Source organism: Vipera berus (assembly GCF_964194415.1).
Source record: "Vipera berus genome assembly, chromosome: 7".
Lineage (NCBI taxonomy): Eukaryota > Metazoa > Chordata > Lepidosauria > Squamata > Viperidae > Vipera > Vipera berus.
Genome location: NC_138209.1, coordinates 80,537,354 through 80,556,740, shown reverse-complemented (window position 1 = coordinate 80,556,740; position 19,387 = coordinate 80,537,354). Strand labels below are relative to the sequence as shown.

At 46.1% G+C, this 19,387-nt stretch overlaps 1 protein-coding gene across 1 annotated transcript in view; it reads right to left on the bottom strand.

The window, feature by feature from the left end:
- STX18 (syntaxin 18) overlaps positions 1–18,360 on the bottom strand; it is a 28,103-nt gene extending 9,743 nt beyond the window's left edge. The window contains exons 1-2 of the mRNA XM_081332642.1: positions 18,168–18,360; positions 535–602 (exon numbers count right to left, since the gene is read on the bottom strand). Coding sequence (XP_081188768.1) covers positions 535–602; positions 18,168–18,332 — 233 coding nt within the window. The 5' untranslated portion in view covers positions 18,333–18,360. The remainder of the gene's footprint in view (positions 1–534; positions 603–18,167) is intronic.
- Between the last annotated feature and the right edge of the window lie 1,027 nt (positions 18,361–19,387).

Genomic DNA, 19,387 nt, shown 5'->3' with positions numbered 1-19,387 from the left:
GAGAGGGGAGGGGTTGCAGCTAAAATTCCTTACTCTAAATGAATTCTCACATTTCTGCTCTTTTCCACATGTCACCACATTTTCTTGCCTGACACAATAAGGGCCTATTAAAATTGTTAGAATTAGCAGGAATTCGCATAAGCTACTGGCATGTTTATTTATGTACTTTATAGGGCCACACAACTAGAACAATCGAGAGACAACCAGGGAGACCAATTTGTTATATCCCCCCCCAAAGAAAACCCCTACACATCCCGATGCCTTTATCACCATTTCTGAAGCCTCACACAGAAATGGGGGCAGTGACCTTTCTGACATATTAAAATGCACCCAAACATCAGCTGGGATTCAGCCCTTCAGAACAGCCCTCCGGTTTACAGCTTGTGAACTTTCTTTTTCCAGCTCCAAGGATAATTAAGTTTCCTACCATACCATTCAATTCAGCGTCAGACTGCGAAACTGGCACGTGAGCATTTATTCATACATATTTTTGTCACAATTGTCCATTTTCACTTTTTCAATCGTGACTCTTACCTATAAGCATTAATGTAATCTTTCCTGTGCTGCAGAAGGAAGTCTTTGAGTTTCCCAATGTTATTAACCTAAAATGAATGAATGGTAAAAGTTACATTTAATCGTGTAAATAACCGTTTTTTCTATGTGCCCGATAACTTGCTAGACGCCCAAAGCAGTGCGGAACACACGGCCTCCGTTGCCTGCCCTTCGCGACCCAAGGCGGCGTCTCCCGACTTTGCCCCTGAACCAGCGTTGGGGCGAGGGCAAGACCCGGCCGGGGGGGGCAGCTCCTGCCGGCGCAACTAGAGCAGGAAGAGCAGGGCCCCCTGGGCGCAGAGTGGAGATCCAGGGGACTCTCTCTCAGGGGCCCTCCCTGGGGGGGGGAGGGGCTTCCCTTTCGTTGGCCCAAGAGAAGCTGCCTTTGAACCTCAACAGGATGCTTGAAAGACCCCCCCCAAGGATAGCCATAGCGCCTAGACTTATATGCCCCCTTCACGGTGCTTTGCAGCGACCTCCCTGAGGTCAGCCTACTGGCCGGCAACAATCTGGCTCCCTCCTTTTACCCACCCAGGCAGGAAGGACGGACGGAAGGGGCCGAGCTGACCTGGAGCCGAGGGAGAGAAGCAGTTCCTCTCTACGGGGAGAGAGAGAGAGAGAGAGGGCCGCCTCCTAGCAGCCTGGTCCGCACAGAGGACGGCACCCCGCAAGGCGACCGGGACCTCTTCCTCTCCTCTCTCTGGTGACGCTGCTGCCCTCTGTGACCTAAAGCTGCGTCTCTCAACCTCTCAACCTGGGGGCTCTTAAGATCTGCAGACTTCGGCTCCTGCCAACTCCCCAGCCACCACGGAAGGCTGGGAACTGCGGCCCACAGGCCTGAAAAGCTGCTGGCTGAGAAACACGCATCGCGTCTCAAGGCTGCTGTGCCGCTAATTTTTAGTTACCACTAGATGGTCAGAGAGATTTCAGTTCAATTATTGGGCAGGTGCCTCTATTTCCCTTTCTGTGATTTGTGCCTGTCGTTGGATCCTACTACTTAGTCACTTTCGGCTTCTCATCTCAGCATCACTGGGGGATTTTATTAAGTCGTATTAAAAGAACTGATGTTTCATGTTCCAGATCAGTCATCTTTACACGCCCCCAGTTTGTCATGCCTAGTTAGGAAGTATCTGAAAACATGTATTAAAATATGCAATAATACAACATAACTTTCAAATAAAGACTTTCAGTGTTACTTAAGTAGTAGTCTCGATGTCAACCCCGTGTGCAAATGCAATTAAAATAGCTAATCTGATCCCAATTTATTTGCCACCCTAGAAATAATTTCCCCTTCAGATTTTAACAAGCCCCTAGGGTCTCAGACTCCACAGAAACAGCCTCAAGGCACATCCAGGCTGAGGGGAACCCCAAGGCCTCACCAGCTCACCTGCTGCCCATCTCGAAATAAGGGTCAGGGGACGAGCCGTGGGAGCGTGGTGCTCCTCCCCCCCCTTCTGGAGTCTGGAATGGCAGGGGTCTGGAATGGCAGGAGAGACCAGAGGCGGCTCTTCCCTCACCTCTGTGGAAAAGCTGCAGAGAAGAAAAACCATCCTGCCTGGGGGGGGGGGAAGGAGAAACGTGCCCCAGAGCCTGCCTGTGCTGCAGAGGGCATGCCTCTGGCCCCACACGCGGTCCGCCCCGGTCAGCAGCAGCAGCAGCAGCAGCCACCGCCTCTGGGAAGGAGTCTGGGCAGAAGATCAGGAGCCCCATCCCACCCTCTCTGGCCTCTGGAAAGGAAGAGCTCCCCCTCCTCCCTGCTCCCTCCTCCTCCTCCTCCTCCTCCTCCTCCTCCTCTGATCAAAGCCTGGAGAAACTCCCACCAAAATTGCCGCTCTTCAAGCTCTGCTCAAGGACAGGAAAACCCTCTTTCTGATCCTGCTCAGGTTACCCTTCAAAGGTGTGTCCAATTAGTGAGCTGGGCCCAGCGCCTGACCCTCCGCCACCACCACCACCAGGCCTACACCTGGGCTGCCCGGCCACAGAAAGACCGCCCCCCCTTCACTGGTCACCAGGCCCATTGCTGTCAAGGAGTGGGCAGGGGCCTGGAGGGCCCGAGCTACCGCCACTTCTCTGGGCAGCGAGGAGGAGGAGGAGGAGGAGGAGGAGAGTGCAGCACGCAGGAGCAGTCAGCCTTTCCGAAGACACGGAAGCCCGGCTTTCAGGAACAAGTTAAAGGGCTTTTTTTTAAAAGGTCAATCAGATCAACTCCTCCCCAGCCAAGGAATCTTAAACAAAAGGTTTAATTCCTTTAAGGGGGGGGAGGGCAGAAAAAAGGGAGACAGTCTGTCTGCCTCTAATCTCAGGAAAGGGGTTATCTGGCTCAGCTTCTGGTTTGTATCAAGGGGGGGGGGAATGTAAAAGCAGAAGAGGGTTCAGGACCAACTTCACTTTTAACAAGCCCAGATTGCACATTTTATCTAGAGACATGGCTGTACTGTCACTGTGCAGGTGTCCTTTCAGACATTTAAACAGAAACAGAAATTAAATCAAGAGTTTAAAGAAAGCAAATCCTCTGTAGATTTTTTTAAAAAATCAGATTCAGCCTGGAGAATTTCAACTTACTTTGGGGGTTAAGTAGGAAACCAACGAGGGGTCCCTTCCTGCACCAAGTCAGCACATTAAAGAGAGAAAGTGAATTAGCTGGAATAACAAGAAATTAACAGTCTCCTGAGGAGCACTTTTAGACAACCAATTAATTCACTGGAAAACTAAACTGCGCTCAGAAAATATGAAGAAGTAATCCCACCAGAAGTAATCCCACTATTCCTCAGTATGGACTCAGATGAGAGCGAGCCTTCTGGGAAAGCGAGTTTTCTACACAAACTCTCCCGGTTGTGGTTTAACACTCGGCTGCCGATCTTTGATTTTTTTTCTCTTTTCTCCCTCTGCATCCCATACCAGGAGTGGCACCGGCGGAAGCGCACATCCCTCAAGCACACAGCAAGGGAGCAGCAACTCCTTTCATTCACCCGGCTGCATAACTGGGGAGGGGGGCAAAGAGGAATGCTGCCCATATTCTTCCTCCCCCTCCTGAACTCTGCCCATCTTGCAGGCCCGTTTGGGGCGCCTCGCCTGGGTCGACCTTCGCCTCCCTTGGTTCTGAGTAAGCTTCTTGGCTGGCTTTACTACTTTGTTATGGTCTGCACAAATAAAGGGAAGTTGGCGTGTGTGGCCGTTAAGACAAGCGTTCCTTCGGAGTTGAAACAATAAGTGAAAGCTGCGCCCTGTCAACCTGACACAAGAGATTGGCCTGTGACCATTTTCTATTTCGATATGAGACACATCTGATTTTAATAACGTTTCCCTTGTTTGTTTTATTGCCCAACTCTAATCAGAACTTCAGTTAATATTTATATTTTCACACAATGATCCAAAACCTCATAAAATGCAACACAAAAGCAGCTGTGAGAAATGCTAAGAACAGTAATTTTTTAAAGAAATAGGCAAAGTACATGTTTATTGAAATTGACTTTATACTGATTAAATACAGTTGATTTACAACAATTCCCAATTACTAAATTAAATTTTATTTGTGCTGTTACATAAATATATCCCAGTTTCTTTTTACTCTCAATAAATTATATATCCATTTATTTCTTTCCCTTTCCATTTGTTCTTAATAAATTTAAAACCCTATCAAGTAAACAAAATGAGGGTAATTTCTGAAGCTGACCTCTTTCTCTTCCTCCTCAGCGGAGCTCACAGGCCTTCTGTCGATTTCCCTCCGACCACATGAAACACTCATTAAGGGGGAAAGACTGATTGGAAGAGATCTTTATAAAACAACCGCTTGTGTTTATGAATGCTTACTTAAAAGTAAGTTCCATCCGCATGTTATGAGATTACTTTTGGGTATATGTGCCTGGATTTTTTTTGGGGGGGAGCGCAATTTTTGTCTAGCTGGGAGCTGGATTTTACTTTTGAAAGTTAAAACGTTTTGGGCGCTGGAGGGGCCCCTGTCACTGGGCACTTGGCCTCCAAGCAGCTCAGTTTTCGAGCTCTTTTGCGTGGGTGTGTGTGGGGACAAAGAACTGCCCCAAAAGTTGCCCTGTTGTGATTTACATGAAATGGCGGGAGCCCCGAGTTGGCTTCCAGCACAATCCTGCTAAAGTCGCACCCTAGCTGAAGTCCAACGGCTAAGGCACGCTTAATTCTGCACAAAGGGCGTTTTTCTTGACCATTCTTATCAAAAGATTTAAGCCACTCCTACATGGCAGGATCCCGTCTGGGTCGGTCACCGGGACCAGGAGTTCACTCTTCCGCCGGGCCCCCCATCCTCAGGGAGAAGCACCCTCCTGCCAGGCGTGTCACAGATTCTGGCGAGAGAGGACTTCTCCCCCAAGACGGGGTGGGTGGGTGGGTGGGTGTGCGGCACAAGTCCCGAAAGCTCAGAAGAGTGAACCCCTGGTCCCGGTGACTGACCTAGACGGGATCCTGCAACATTATCCAGGGACAGGTAATTTGCCTGCATTCACTCTTATATTGTTTACAGTAAAGACCCATCTGACTTATAATGCTGTCGCCGTTTCATAATCTGAATCACTGCAAGGGCCAATACTGCTCACGGGCATCTATTATCCCAGAAGAAAACAAAGGAAACTTAAGACAGAAAATTATCAAAAATAAATGTCTCTGTGAAGCCTGTAAGCACACACACTTTGAACGGAACTGTTTGGGGGGGGGGCTAGGACAACTCACTGCGGGGCAAGAGTTACACCAATATCAAAAAAATGGAGGAATAGAATTGTTAAAGAAAGGATGCAAAAGGAGGGACAGAATGAAATGTGAATGGCAAAAAAATTTGTAAAAATATTTTAAATAATTAAATAGAATTGTTAAATTGTCTGACAGCATGTTGTGCCGTGGCGAGTTGTCCCATTCCAATCCAAGGAGTGGGGGTTGGAGGGGGGTTTGAAGCTCTTTGGATTTTGTTTTTTTTTCTCTGACTCCTTTTGCAAACTGAACTGGAATGCCTTCAACTGTCTCCCACTGCCTTCCTTCTAGAACAGGGGTAGGCAACCTGGGCTCTTTTATGACTGGTGGACTTCAACTCCCAGAATTCCTGAGCCAGCCATGCTGAGGGGAAAGGGAGAGGTTTCCACACCGAGCCATGCTGGCTCAGGAATTCTGGCAGTTGAAGTCCACAAGTCACAAAAGAGCCAAGGTTGCCTACCCGTTCTAGGAAGATTACCTAAATGTGGTCCTCTTCATTTGAACATCAACTCCTCCCTTCCTTCTGGAGTAGGAATTCTTACTAACAGCCATCTCTAGCCAGGGAAACGCTGCTTCCGCCCTCATGTTTTTGTTGTTAGTTGCGAAGTCGTGTCCGACCCATCGCGACACCATGGACAACGTTCCTCCAGGCCTTCCTGTCCACCCTCATATATACATGCAAGAACAGCCCTTGCAGGGAACTCTGCATCTATGTCCCGTCCGCCCCCTTATAATAATTGGGACGCAGTCTCACAAAAAGAGGTGGCAGCCCCAGGGGGGAGGCTGGCCTCCCAAGGGTCTGCCGTCAACTCCAGACGGCTTCATCGTTAATTGCTATTTTTAAAATTTATATAAGCATAACCAGCATAAGCCAGAGATGAATGCAACAGCATTCAATGGCCTGGGAGAACACGTCTCTTCCCCCAGGCTTTCCCCTAAACGTAACAAGAGCGTGTATGTGTGTGTGGGAGGGGATTGTTTCCACGTTAAGCCCCGAGGGTGCAGGGCTGACTCTGGAGCCGCAAGTAGTCCTGGAAAAATCCTAGGCCTAAGTCACAGGAGGTGCAATACATTATTCAGATGACAACCAGAAACACTCAAGTTGTGTCCACCAGACAAGAAGCAAGACTAAATGAGCTAATTCTGCTTCTTTATTGTATTGTGAGGCCAGTTTACAAAATTTCCATGGCTACTTTTAAACAGCTCAAACAATTAGGGCAGTTCCTCCCTATGTTTCTTCCTCTGGGGGCTCTTGGCTCCCTGGCCCCTTTCCTTAGGGAGCATCCCCCCACATCCCCCCCAAGGTCTTCCTCACAGCCCCACTACAAGTTGCCTCAATGGGTGGGGAGGAGGAGGGAAATGAAGGGCCTGAGGGAGTCTCCCTCCCCACTCTTTGGCCCAGCTTCCAGAGCAGCTATGATTTCCAAACTGCCTTCAAGGGACACCCCATGAGGAAGGCAGGGGAGGCATAGTCCAGCCTAGAGTTTGCTAAGTGCCCAACTCCCCCACGCCCCCACCCCCGGCCATGCCTTACCAGCCGAGCCAAGCCAAGCTCTGTGCCACTGAAGGTCAAGTGGCTAAGGGTGTCGGGACTGACCCAGCCGGGCCCACTTCCCGATGGCCATCTTGTAATTCAGCCACGGGGAGAGCCATCCCATCGGAAGAGCTGCATCAGCCAAAGGCTGACCCTGGGCCCCCAAAGGAGGGGCAGCCCCATTTCCTTCCCCTTTATTTTTCTGCACCATATCCGAGGTGCACCCAACCGCCAGAAAGGAGAAATATGGCTGGGGAGCGTCGGCATCCTGACAGAAGTAAGCCCTCTGGACCCTTTCGGTTACGTTTTAATGAGCTTATTATGTAATATACACCAGAGACCACAGTTTTAGTAAATAGGGATAGAAAACCATATATGATTAAAAATTAAAAAGCTTTTTTTTAAAAAAAAAACACAAAACCCTTAAGTCCCACTCTGCGAGCTGCTTCCGTCGCTTTCTTGAGGGATTGCTGAAGAACAAAAGTTTCCAAGATTCAAAAACATGGTAGCAAAATGAATCAACAAATAAACAACGAACCAATCGGAGCAGCACACTAAATACGGTTAGATATAAATTCCTCCTCTGGCCTGTGGCCGACGGAGGTCTAGACAAAGCTCTCTGCACATTCGCTGCTTTGTCTCCTGTCTGCTCCAAGTTTGAAAAGGTAATTGAACTCAGCCTGTAATTACAGGATTAGACACAGATGGCCTCTCTACGTTTTGGGGGAAGAAGCCCTGTTTGCATTCATTTTATGATTGCTGTAAGGTCAGACTTTTCAAAATATACTTTCATCTGTTAAATGGTTTCTTAAAATCCCCAGGGTAGATCTTCAATAACTGATGTTTTAAGCAATTTCAGCCTATCAGATCTCCCTTTGAATGTAATAAGTTGCTCATTTTCTAGTATTACATACATGCATGTAGGTTAATTACTACATCCCGCATATTTTCAAAATTGTCTTTTTTTTAAAAAAAGGATGTTTTTATTAAATAGGCATAGGAATTAGACAAAAAATGTCTTTTATTTTAGCATGAGCATAATCTAATAATTACTGCAACAATACACAGTTGCTCAGCTAATAGCACAGGGAGCCCCAAGGGCTGTGTACTTACTCTCCACTTCTCTTCTCTCTACATATACCAACAACTGCATCTCAAAGGATCCCTCTGTTAGAGTACTGAAGTTTGCAGATGATACCACAGTGATTGGTCTCATTCGAGACAACAACGAATCTACATACAGGCGGGAAGTTGAACAACGAGCCTGTGGTGTGGCTGGAACCATTTTGAACTGAACATAGTCAAAACTGTAGAAATGACAGTGGATTTTTAGAGAAGGCCTCCTGTATCTACCATCTCTTACAATACTAGACAACACAGTATCAACGGCACAGACCTTCAAGTTTCTGGCTTCTATAAGACCTCAAGAATTAAAATGGACACCCAACACCCAAAACGTCATCAAAAAAGCAGCACAAAGACTGTCCTTCCTGTGCCAACTCAGAAAGCTCAGACTGCCCAGGGAGCGGCCGAGACGGTTCTGGAGAGGGATTCTGGGTGGGCTCTGCCCTCTGCGCCTCTGTACCTGTCTGGCTTGGCACTGCAACCACACAAGACAGACACAGGCCTCAACGGATAGTTAGGACTGCAGAAAAGACAGCGGCAACCAGCCTGCCTCCCACTGAGGACCTGGACAGCACACCGGCCAGAATTTATCGCTTGTTGCTTCTATGGACATCGAGAGCTTCTGCGCCGGAGACAAATTCCTTGTGTCTCCAATCACGCTTGGCCAATACAGGATCCCAATTCTAATTCCCCCCACGAACAGCAATCAGCAGATCAACCGGCTGCAGTGCAGGAAGTCTTGTGCACAGAGAACCAGGACCAGGCGTGCCCAGTCTGCTCTGAAGGACGCCTGCAGAAGTCTCAACGAAAGTGACCTGGCGTGATGCTACAGCCAGTCAGAGAGAGATTCAAAGCCACAATTAAACCTGAAACGAGTCTGTGGCTCAAGTGAAGAGGGCCAAATGCTGGACGCAGCAGAGAATACGCCTGTGCCAGCGGTGCCCCCCTCCTCTCCTTCGCCCACTCTGCAAAGAGGTGAACGTGCTGAAGAATGGGCATCACTGCGGGGTGTGTGTGTGAGAGAATCTTTCATACAAAAAACCCCTCTAAATTTTTAAAAGAATTCAGTCAAGTGAGCCAACTTCTATTATGAAGCAGCACATGTTAAAACCACGTGTCTCCCAAGAATTCAAATACCACTATCACAGTTATTATATGTTTAAACTGAAAATAGTCTCCCATAATTTAGAGAGATCAAATTCTTCTTTCCTCATTTTTTCCCCTCCAAATAAAAAATGTTGATTTACATTCTAGAACTAATATATTAAATTGAGTTTTCAAGGGAACTCACAAATTTCTTCTAAAGATTCCTATCACTTCTAGGCTAAAGGAAATATTATAACTTTATCAACCACACTTGTATCAAAATACGTGGATTCAAACCATCCACACTAAATGAACAAGAGCATTCAACAGATTAATTTTATTTATACTATATTAATATTTTAACTGGATAGCGGAAGCATGTGGGAAAGGAAGTAAATTTGAAATTAACGCTAATTGCATGCTGTTTGGTAAATGGTCTTCCTATCACACATGAATTCATCGGTGGCTCTTTATCCGGGGAGGCCCTGTGATGGCGACGCACAGCCCTGTAAGGCCACTGACGCCAATGCCAGCCACTGGAGTCCAGGACCTCTGAGGTAGAAGCCAGAGGCCAGCCTGGCCTAGTGGTGAAGGGGCTGGCCTAGAAACCAGGGGACGGCGAGTTCTAGTCCAGTCTTAAACAGGAAAGCTGGTGGGTAACCTTGGGCCGGCCTCTCTCTCTCTCTCTCTCTCTCTCTCTCTCTCCTCTCTCTCTCTCTCTCTCTCTCTCTCTCTCAGCCCAACCCATCTCAGAGGGTTGCTGTTGTGGGGAAAATAGGAAGAGGAAGGAAGCAATGTTAGATATGCTCACTGCCTTGAGTTACATGTAAAGTAATAAAGGCAGGATAAAAATCTAATCAATAAATACATTTCTCTTTCTCACCTGACAAGCTAGTTCAGATAATTGGCCCAATACCTGCTGAAAATGGAGAAAAGCATACACCTGTACATGTGGGCGTTTGCTACTGGCTAAGTGCCAAAATCTGTGGGGAGAAATTCGTGAAGTAGCAAAGAGACCGCTCGAATCCGAACCACGAGTCCCGTAGTTAGCCAGAGACTTGGGAGGTCAGAAATGTGGGAATCGCCTTCGGCTCCAGGGAACGGCTTCCGGTCGCGCGCCCCCCGCCCCTCCCTTTCGTAGCAAGAGATATTGTTATGGAGGAACAAGGGTTGATGCTCCATTTAATGGAAAGATAAAATGTTGATTAAAAGATTACTTGGGAATCATGAATCATTACTGACAGGAGATTGTTTATATTTGTCATTTCATCACCAAAATCCCAAGAATCTTTAAACCAGCTCTGCGAACCCATCAAGGTTTCAGCTGTGTGTTTCACGTGGCAATTTTTCAAAAAAGGCTGCACGGTGAGGCGTTTATTCCCGAGGAGTTCTCTGCTGGCCTTCTGCCTGTGTGGCTCCCCCGGCCTTGGACTCCTCTAATAAAGAGGAGTAAATGCAAATAGGCCACCACACGACAAAGCTGAAGCGACTAATTTTATTTATCAGTGGAGAAATAAGATGGTATTACCTAGAAGCAGATAAGGAGAATACATAGGATTTGATGGATCATTTGTAGATTTGAATTCTTAATGAAAACTGAAAAGATGAAACAATTATGAAAGAAAAATAACTCCACTGCTGGTCATTTCATTTTACAAATACTGCCTCAACCTTCATCTCAAAAAAATAATTTAGGGAAGTTTCAGTATCTTCTCATAAACTAATGCAAAAAAAACCATCCAGACCCAATAAATCTTCTCAGTTGCCCCTGTCAATCACACAAGCATTTAACCTAAATAGCAAATGTCAGTAAACTACGTAGATGACAGATAGCATTTTTGTTCTACCTGCTAAAATTTGTTCTTAAACAAAACTTTTTTAACACCCTCCCTTTCCGTGGGGAAAAAAAAGGAGGGAAAGACGAAAAGTAAAAGGGACTTCAATATTAATAAAAAATCATGTAGCTTTCTTTTTTTCAGATCTTGGCAATGAAGTTTTGAAACAGGATTATTTCAAGAACATGCACATCTGTTTAATATTACAAGCCAACTGTCAACATCCTAACTGAAGTTCTAATTTAATATTTTTTCTTGCTTGATGTTTTACCTTTAATCAATGCCTTGTGAGAGTATCAGCTTTCTATATGAAACTGTTAAATATAAAGAAATGTTATTGCAGCATGTTTACAAAATCATAGCTCGAGAACTTTGTATTTTTCTAAAGCCTGACCACAACTTAATTATCTGCAGGACATTCCAGCTTGCAAATGTAAGCTCCAGTTCTTCATCATCTATAGCCGCATCTACTGCAAGGACACTGAGCTTTGCACATACCACAGCAGACTTTACTTTCCAAAAGGCAGCATTCGGGCTTTTAAGCATGACGTTTCTTTTAATTAAACATTTGTTTTGGTGCTAATCATTAGGTTGTCTTCATGCTTCCCTTTCACATTATTTTCATTTCCTCACCTTTGCTAGAGCTGCAAAACCAAGGACGCAATGCGGGAATAAGTGCAGAGACTTGTTTAAATGTCGCAAGATATATTTAATTGAAACAACAACTCCATGCGGGAATAAGTGCAGAGACTTGTTTAAATGTTGCAAGATATATTTAATTGAAACAACAACAACTCCATGGGGAGGACTGTTAAGGAGCCATTCAGCACTCTGTTGCCACAATTAGTTTTCAAAAAACTTTGAACTTTAGAGAAAACAATACCGATATACAAACTGTACAGTGACATTTTAATTACTTTGTGATTTAGCTCTGAAAACAAAAATCAACACAAAGGGACTTCATTTGATCTATTGTATCAAGCTGGGAAACGTGGTATCTTATGTCCAACACAGGATGCCAGCTTGCTACCAAACAACAAATCCAAAGGAAATCTGGGGAGAAATTTTGCCTCCAATTTGGCCCTGATGACCGGGCCAAAATATAAGAAAGTGCTCCCCATCCAATAATAAAATCCCACTACATTTATCAAGTTCCTAGCTCTCATGTTTAAAGAGTCAGTTTCAATCCTAACTTTAATTTTATTTCTACAAAATCTCCCCAGGATCCAGAAACCTGACAGCCACCTCTTATCTAAAATTCTTTTTTCTTACAAAAACAAATTTGATATGAACACTCAAATAACAAATTCAGAAATTTGTAACATTAACACAAAGCTGCATATATTATATTTAGTTGAATAACTGAGTTTGAATGCCACACTGGATTCAGCTGTGTTAAGAAAGTATTTCCCTCCCATAGGATTTTCTATAATGTAATTCGGGATAAAGAAATATCATTATATCTAAGATCTATTTCCAAATATTACAGCTTTGACATCTCATTGTTTTTAAAGAGCCAAATTAAGTGAAACTTAAACTAATGGAAAAGTATTAAATATTGTGAAGTGGCTATCAGATTTGGAATTATATATTTGAAAATTTTGCTCAGCAAAGTATCTGAGATATGTCTTTTTGTTTCCACAGCTTACAGCTCTTCTTCCTTCACCCAACACAGAAATGTGCCAAGATAAAGTGAGTGTGGAAGGTGTTAACGAGAGACAAGGAATGAAGTTTGCTTAGAATACAGCTTTAAAATTTAAACAAAGACAATGCTTGGAAGAAACAGCTAACCAGGTGTCAAGGTTGGGAAAATTCTGGTGCTGTAAATGGCAAGGAATGAGCTGCCAAAGACATTCTTCCACAAAAAACAGAATTTTCTGTTCCTGAGTAGTAATAATTTTAAAAAATGGAATTGCTTCTGTATGTTTCTGTGGAACATAAAAGAGCAAGCTTCAGGGAAGAATCTATCCAAAGAGTCTCTCATTTATGGAGTTCTTCTCAACACATTTTCATCTTTGTGATGCTGGTTCACAATGAAAACATGTCCGCCTTGCAAATTCAAAGGTCCTGAATCTACTCACGTGTATCAATCAGCAGGCAAGAGAACTGCAAAAGATGGCATCCGTCTCTTGGCTCCAAAGGCCAGGCCACTTGCAAGCCCCGGAGAAGAGCTGAAGGCACAACCATCTTCCAACGCACACAGGGCAGCCTGGGATGCTTCGCCCGCAGGATCGTGCATCTCTTTTATACTGAACGTTGTCAGAACCTCTTGAGGCCCTGCCGATACATAACTAGAATCTGAGTCAGCAAGTTCCCCCAAAGTCCGGTGCTCATTTCACTTATTCAGAGACAAAGTTACCCAGCCTGCCAGCTTGGCCCATGGCACCAAGGAATCAAGCCTCCTCCACGCTGTGTGAGGGCCGAGGGGGGTCAGCCCTGTCCTCCCCAACCGACTCTCCTCGGCACAAGGCAGGGGTTGCCAGATGGGTTCAAGGGGCCTGTCTGAAGACCTTCATTAAAAAGTCCCTGATGCCGGTCAGTCTGGAAAACACTACGGAGCAATGTCTGAAGCTCAGTCTCCAAAACTGCACTTTAAAATTGCTCTGAAATGCCACCGAGAACCTCAAAACAGCAGCTGGAGGGGACCTACAAGCCTCTCCATCGTGACTCCATCACTGGAAAGGCACCGACTAAAAACGGGGTCCCTGAGAGGGCAGTAAAGCCAAAAGGGGCCCCGGTGCTTCCCCCCCCTAGTGTTCCAAGGAGCCCTTCGCTGTAGCCCTTTCAAACATCAGGAGAAATGCCATGGACACAGATAAGAGAGGAGGGAAACTCTCTGGGTGACAAAGCTGCTAACTAACGTCCAGTGGAAACGAAACAATGAATTCCACAACAGTTTTGGGCCACCCAGTGCACGAAGGTGGTGGCATTGTGATTCCAGGATGCTTTGCTGACCAAATGCATGAGCTCCACCTTGGAGCATCGGGCCCTCTACCCTGCTTCAGCCGAAGCACGTGAACTCTTCAAGAAAGATAACGATCCCTTACAGAACACGGAGAATGAAGAATCAAATCGGCATTTTGTGAAAGCCAAAATACGATCCAGACTTAAATCACCCAGAAATGTTGTGGTGGGACTTAAAATAGGAGAGCCGTGTAATAAAAGCCACCAAGTCTTATTGAAGAAGTCTGCAGTGAAGCAGCGGGTCAAAAAGCCTCCATGGCAAAGTTAGACATTAACGGTAATTAGAGGAAGGGTCTGGGCTGCAATTATTACTCACCTGTGTTGCTGCTGCATTGGTTATTGAATCCGAGTTATTTATTTTTTACACTGCAGCACAGTATGTTGGAAGACTTTTGCTCATGATCTACATTAAACAAAAATTGGAGCTACTTATTTACTCACACTCAACTCCCTTTTAATATTAAGAGGGTCCGTGAGATGCTTTGATACTATTCAACGGCAAAGATTTACAAAAATTCAGAAAGGGAGTGAATTCTTTTCACAGAAATATAAAATACAGATAATCAGACACACATTACAAAAATTGTCTCCCACAATGTATACTTTAGAATCAAATTACATGAACACTAGAGTGACTTGATTGTAAGATGGGTGGCTATGTAAATACGATTTATAAATAATAAATGAATATATACTCTTCAGTCTTTTCTCGATAAAATTACTTATTATGTCCTTGTTATCCACCATTTAATTGCTGCTGATCCTATTTGCTGCATTATTTAGTCTACTTTTAACTACTATGTAGTACTGGTATACTGTATTATGGTCATAATAAAGAGGTAACAATACTGAACAATACTGAATTCTGAACTCAACTATTTTTCCACAATACACAAGTAAAACCTTGCTTGTCTCAAACGATGGCCTGGGATGTCCACTGCAATCAATCCATACTGATAAATTTTCTCTTCAGAACAAGGGCTCAGACATGCTGATTTCAGCCAAAAGCCTCTTTAAAATATGAAATAATAAACAACCAGATAAAAACAAACCAGGCTGCTAAAACCACCTGTTAAAAAGTGAAAAAGGACCAAGCGGGCAGTCTGGGGTCCTATTTCCCCCCCCCCCGTCACAAGAACTACTCTGGGCCTCCCTTGGTCCTAAGGCTAGGTGGGCAGGAGGGCTGCCCCATTGAATACGCCACCCTTTTCTGACAGCCGGCGGCCTAATCTTTGACAGCAGGGCGGCCCAGAGAAGACCCACCAGTGGAGCATTTTCACAGCCCTGTGAGGAAAACAGAGACCTGCTATATATATGTGGCTAATTGTTGCAAAACAAACAGAAATAGAGGCACCTTTTTTAAAATGTATAAAGTAAGAACTGCTGCTTCAAATCGCTGAACAGAATTCATGTGGTATATGTCATTTCTTTATACTCAAAACAGAAACAAATTACAAAAACAGATTTCTATCGACACTATATGGATTGTACAATTACTGCTCTCATACGAATGTAACGAACCAGTCATAAAGATTATAATTCTAGTCAAACTATTTCAGGCACCAAAACTATTAAGACTGTATAGCATATCTAAACAGTGTTTCTGCATTGCCACAATTTAATTTACTGCTTAAATCTGATTGCCTCTTAATTTTTAAATAATCTGAGATAAATGTACTTTGTTGCAGAATCCAATAACTTGTTATTGTAGCTTTATTGTTTTTTGAGCATTTTTCTTTAGAAAGAATAATTTTAGCACATTTCCTTCTTTATGCTAGGTTTTCAAAATATTCCCCACGAATAAGTGACATAACAATTATGGTATTGCAATAAATAACAGATACATGTGAAAAATATGTATGATAAAGCAATTTCATCGCGTTGTTTAAGCTACACTGTTATAATATTTGTTCAGCCATGAACAAATGGAGGAAAGCCTGAACTAAAACTTTTTCCTGGAATCCAGCAGTCGCACAGGGATAGGAATATCTTCAAAGACCAAAGGACCTTAAAATTAAAATGGGGGAGGTGCTGCAGAACACAGTCGTTCACCAGCCACTCGAAGTGGATTTTGCAAACTTAAAACAAGCATACAGGAAGTCTTCGACTTATGACCACAATCAAGCCCAAAATTTCTGTGGCTAAATGAGATATTTCTTAGGTGAGTTTTGCCCCATTTTACGACCTTGTCAGAGTTGTTAAATGAATCCCTGCAGTTGTTAAGTTAGCAACACAGTCATTAAGTGAATCTGGCTTCCCCATTGACTTTGCTGGTTAGAAAGTTACAAAAGATGATCACATGACCTCAGAACACGGCAATCGACACCGTTGCCAGGTGTCTGAATTTGGATCACGTGACCGTGGACGCTGCAAGGGTCCTAAGTGTGAAAAACAGTCAAAAGTCACTTTTTTTTAGTGCTGTTGTAACTTTGAATAGTCACTAAACGTGACCACTACAGGTAAGGTAAAGGACTACCTGTATTGTGATTCTGCAAATAGTAACTAGGTAAAATCCAATTCTGCCTTCATCTGGACACAGAAACATTGGCCCCTGGAAGGGCAGAAACCAGGAAATGAAATTGTTATTTTCAGTACAGCAAAACATCAGTTGCAATCTGCTCTTACTATCACATTTTGTGCTAAATCTCTTATTGGCAAATCACACTTTTCAGAATGGCATATTCAAATGTTTATCAAAAGTATTTTCACCCTGCAAATGTCAGTAATGAGTGAGATTTTTAATAAAGTTCTCCAAGCTTGACAAAGACGAAAAAAGGGAGCGATGGCTGGAGAAGAAAAGAAAAGCAGCTCCATCTTTATCACAGGTTTTGACAGGCTGATGGAACAGCCACCATTTAGGGTCCGCTAAGACCTCAGCATCCTCTTCCTGAGAAAAAGGGCGCCAACGGGGAGAACAGAAGGAATGCAGGAAAGCACATGGGACAGCAGTGAAAAAAGGGAAGCAAGAAAGCTGATCACGGTCTGCAGATTACGCAGCCATGCAAGGCAAAGGAGGAAACGTGGTGTTTCATTGGAACTGAGCATTTGGAAGAGGCAGTCCAGGATTTGGGAAAGAAGATACTTGAAGGCCATTGTGGTTTTTAAGGAAGGCAACATACACCTACAGTATACCATTCACTAACCATGCAAGGGACTGTGATTTTAGTCTATGCATATTTTCTGGAGAGAATGCAGGACCCCACAATTCTACTTCCGCAAACTGTATCGGCTTTTCCCTTAACAGGAAGGTGGAAAGTACCTCAACTCACACAAAACAGTTGGAACAATTCAAGTTCAAAACAGATGTTCTGAATTTGTTAACCACCCTCTTTGTGACCACCCTGGGGGTTATCTGAGCCGCAAACAGAGCTGGTTTCACCTATTAGTTGCTCTTGTGAGGAAAACAGCAAGAGCATTTAGCACCGCCGCCTTATCATTTTTATAATAAATAAATCTAAAGTTATCAGAACAGGAAATGGAACGTTTAGAACTTTTAAAATCTTTTAAAGTGAAAAAATCCGCACATCACGACTCTCCAATACGAAACACAGAAGGCCAAGCTTTTAAGCCCATATTGACAAATGCCTGGTCCTCTTTAGCCTGGACCAGAGGTCTTCAAACTTGGCCCTTTGATGACTTGTGGACTTCAACTCCCAGAATTCCTCAGCCAGCGTGCCTGGCTGAGGAATTCTGGGAGTTGAAGTCCACAAGTCATCAAAGGGCCAAGCTCCGCTCTCGGCTGACCAGGGTCTGCTCCTCGCACTCAATCCAAGCCACCCACCAGCAGCCCAAATCCAGGCTCCGGTCCGGCACGCCGGGCGCCCACCCCACCCCACCCGCCAAACGGGCCACCCGCTGCACGAAACGACGCCCCGGCCTTTCGGCCTCCTGCCGCTCTGACACGAGGGAGGAGAGGCCGCTCCTGCTCCCCCCCTCCCCCCTCCCCCTCCTCCTCCCGGGGCTCCTCTCGCCGGACCTTCCTCCCCCCCCCCGGAGTCCCTCCCTCCCTCCCTCCCTCCCTCCCTCCCCGACGGCCGCTGGCCCCCCCCCGCCCCTCCCTGGGGGAGCCGCCTTCTTCCAGGGCCGGGCCGCCCGCCCGCCCGCCTTCCCCGAAGCAGCAGCAGCCGCCGCCGGAGGGGGAAGAGGAGGAGCCCCCCCTCGCCCCCCCGGGGTCTCCGCGGACCCTCCGCCTGGCTCGGGCGACGGGGGGGGGGCGGGCAGGGCAGAGGGGCACCCGGGCCAGCCCCCGCAGCGCCGGCCTTCCCCACCCGCCTGAGATCCCCGGGCGGAGCGGCCTAAGCGAGCCCGGGGCGCCTGCGGGGCCTCCTCCTCCTCGGCCCTCCCTTCCCGACACTCACCACCTCGCGGGCCCGGGCGGAGAAGCCCCCCTTGCCCCCGGGGGCTCGCCTGGGCCAGAGGGCGGCCGGCTCGGCTCCCCCGGGAGCGACGCCTAGCGCCTTGTTGCGCGTCTTCACCGTCTTCACCGAGGCCTTGAAGAGCGCCGTGATGTCCGCCGCCGCCATGACGGGCAGGGAGGGGGGAGGGGCCCCTCGCCGTCCCCCCCCCCGCTCCTTCCGGCCCGAAGGGGGAGGGGCCTGCCCGCCTGCTGGGGCGGGGCGGGGCGTGCCCCCTGGGTGGGCGTGGGGGGGGAAGAGCTTGGGCGCTCCGGAGGGGGCCGGGCCGAGAAGGCCCCGCCCCCGCGGACCCCGATCCCCCTGGGTGGGGGGGGCGCTTCCCGCGCAGCTCCTCCTCCTGGGAAGTGGGGGGGGGCGGAGGGCGGGGAGGGCCCTGCGCAGCATCTTCGGTTACCGGGATTTGTCTAAGAACTGTTAAGTTGTAAGTTGTCCTCCACTTACAACAGCTCATTTAGTGACCCTTCAAGGTTACCCCAGCACTGAAAAAAGTGACTTATGACCGTTTTTTCACACCATTGTGGCATCTCCTTGGTCACGAGATCAAAATTCCGAGGCTTGGCAACTCACTCACATTTATGACAGTGCCAGGGTCACACGATCCCCTTTTGGGACCTTCTGATAAGGAAAGTCTAAAAGGGGAAGCCAGATTCATTTAACAACCGTGTTACTAAGTTAACAACTGCAGTGATTCACTTAACAACTGTGGTAAGAAAGGTCGTAAAATGGGACAAAATTCACTTAACAAATTCTCACTTAGCAACGGAAATGTCGGCTTCGATTGTGGTCCTAAGTCAAGGACTGCCTATACAATTTGCACAAAGAATTATATTGTTTTTGTAAACCATAACATACAATCCCAGGGAATTACGCTTTACTGCTTTAAGTGATGATCCCCAGTGTTTAGAGACACCAGTTGTAGCAATTGGCACACTTTCTTCCTGGAAGCAAGTTATTTTTCCCTGATCCAGTAATAAGATTGTGTTTTATTTGTCCTGTACTTTTCTGGCATGGGAAGATAAGCTCGCAATGGTCAATCTTAATACTAAATTTTATTTTAGAGACAGATGGCTTACTCTGCTCCCTCGAAATCAAGGTTTTCCAGCAAAAGAAACGATCCTTTAACATTGTTAGAATTTTTTTTCTTTTCTCAGTAATATCAGATG